Here is a 1,770-nt window from a genome sequence, read left to right as displayed (position 1 = left end):
TTCAGCAAGCGGACCTGACCTAGGGAGGATTTTATACTGGGTTCATTTTAAGGAATTTGGAAGACACAACTTTAAAATTCGGTTTAATTCGGTTTTACAGGGGGGGATTGTATATATGCTTTTGTTTTAAATATGTTGTGCGCCGCCCTGAGTCCCGCTGGGAGAAGGGCGGCATATAAATTAAATTAAATAAATAAATTAAATAAATAAATAAATAAATAAGGTCTCCTGCTCAAGCAGGGGGTTGGACTAGAAGACTTCAAGGTCTCTTCAGGAAACACTAGACCATTTCAGACAAATGGTTGTCCAGTCTCTTCTTAAAAACCTCCAGCGTTAGAGCACTCACAACTTCTGGGGGCAAGCAGTTCCACTGGTTACTTGTCCTCACTGTCAGGAAGTTTCTCCTTAATTCCAGGTTGCTTCTCTCCTTGATTAGTTCCGGCCTGTTGTTTCTTGTCCTGATTCTGGGGCTTTGGAGAAGAGGTGGACCCCTTCCTCTCTGTGACACCCCTCAAGTATTGGAAGATTGCTGTCAAGTCACTCCTAGATTTGTCATTCCGGATGGACACCCTGGATGTGTCCATGAAGTCAAGCAGAAGCAGAATTTGATTGGAAAAACGTTTTACTCTTCATTCATGGTGGGAACCTTTGCTAGTATATCACCCAAAATGTGATGTGATTCACCAAATCATCCCCTTTCATTTTATTTGCACAACATGCTCACCAAAACTCTCCATCATCCTCCACGGTCATCCCTAGTTTCTCTCGTTCACCGCTGCTGACTTTCTGCCATTCCTCCGAGCTGGAGAAAGCAAAATAAGATTTGCAATGGGGTTTACACAGAGGACCTTCAGGGACAGGTTATTAATTCTACATTTTGGGAACCAGCCTTTGTATTTAGTCCTCGACTTACAGCCATTTGTTTGGCAACTGTTCAAAGTTAACAACGGCGATGAAAAAAGTCACTTCTGACCGTTCCTCACATTTACGACCATTGCAGCATCCCCAAGATGATAATAATAATAATCAAGGGATCAAAATTCAGGCACTTAGCATCTGGAATGTATTTATGACAGCTGCAGCATCCCAAGATCATAAGGTCGCCATTCGTGATCATGATTCACTTAGCAACTGAAGTGGTTCAGTCCCGTAAGGGAGATAGGGCGGTATATAAATTTAATAACTAACTAACTAACTAACTAACTAACTAACTAACTAACTAACTAACTAACTAACTAACTAACTAACTAACTAACTAACTAACTAACTAACTAACTAACAACCGGTATAAGAAAAGTTGTAAGGGACTCACATTGACAATGGTTGCAATACAATTGTGGCTACATGGTTGTGATTTGCAATCTTCTCAATTGTCTTCTAACAAGCAAAATCAATTGGGGAAGCCCGATTGGTTTAATGATCATGTGATTCACTTAGCATCATGGCAAAAAGGTGACTTTGGGCCAACTATCAGGAGACGGTGAGTTCTACTCCCGCCTGAGGCATGAAAGCCAGCTGGGTGATTTTGGGCCAATCACCAGGAGACGGTGAGTTCTAGTCTCGCCTTAGGCATGAAAGCCAGCTGGGTGACTTTGGGCCAATCACCAGGAGACGGTGAGTTCTAGTCCCGCCTTAGGCATGAAATCCAGCCGGGTGACTTTGGGCCAATCACCAGGAGACGGTGAGTTCTAGTCCCGCCTTAGGCATGAAAGCCAGCTGGGTGACTTTGGGCCAATCACCAGGAGACGGTGAGTTCTAGTCTCGCCTTAG

General features: G+C 43.4%; 1 protein-coding gene across 1 annotated transcript in view; it reads right to left on the bottom strand.

Moving 5' to 3' along the window:
- Positions 1-1,770, bottom strand: part of CAPN5 (calpain 5) — a gene marked incomplete at its 5' end in the record, with an annotated part of 38,738 nt that overhangs the window by 12,434 nt on the left and 24,534 nt on the right. The window contains one exon of the mRNA XM_015825476.1: positions 725-802. Within this exon, the coding sequence (XP_015680962.1) occupies positions 725-802 (78 nt within the window). The remainder of the gene's footprint in view (positions 1-724; positions 803-1,770) is intronic.

This window comes from Protobothrops mucrosquamatus, unplaced genomic scaffold (assembly GCF_001527695.2).
Source record: "Protobothrops mucrosquamatus isolate PMUCROS unplaced genomic scaffold, P.Mucros_1.0 scaffold2650, whole genome shotgun sequence".
NCBI lineage: Eukaryota > Metazoa > Chordata > Lepidosauria > Squamata > Viperidae > Protobothrops > Protobothrops mucrosquamatus.
Note: the sequence above shows the minus strand (reverse complement) of the source record. Positions and strands in the feature narration are given on the sequence as shown.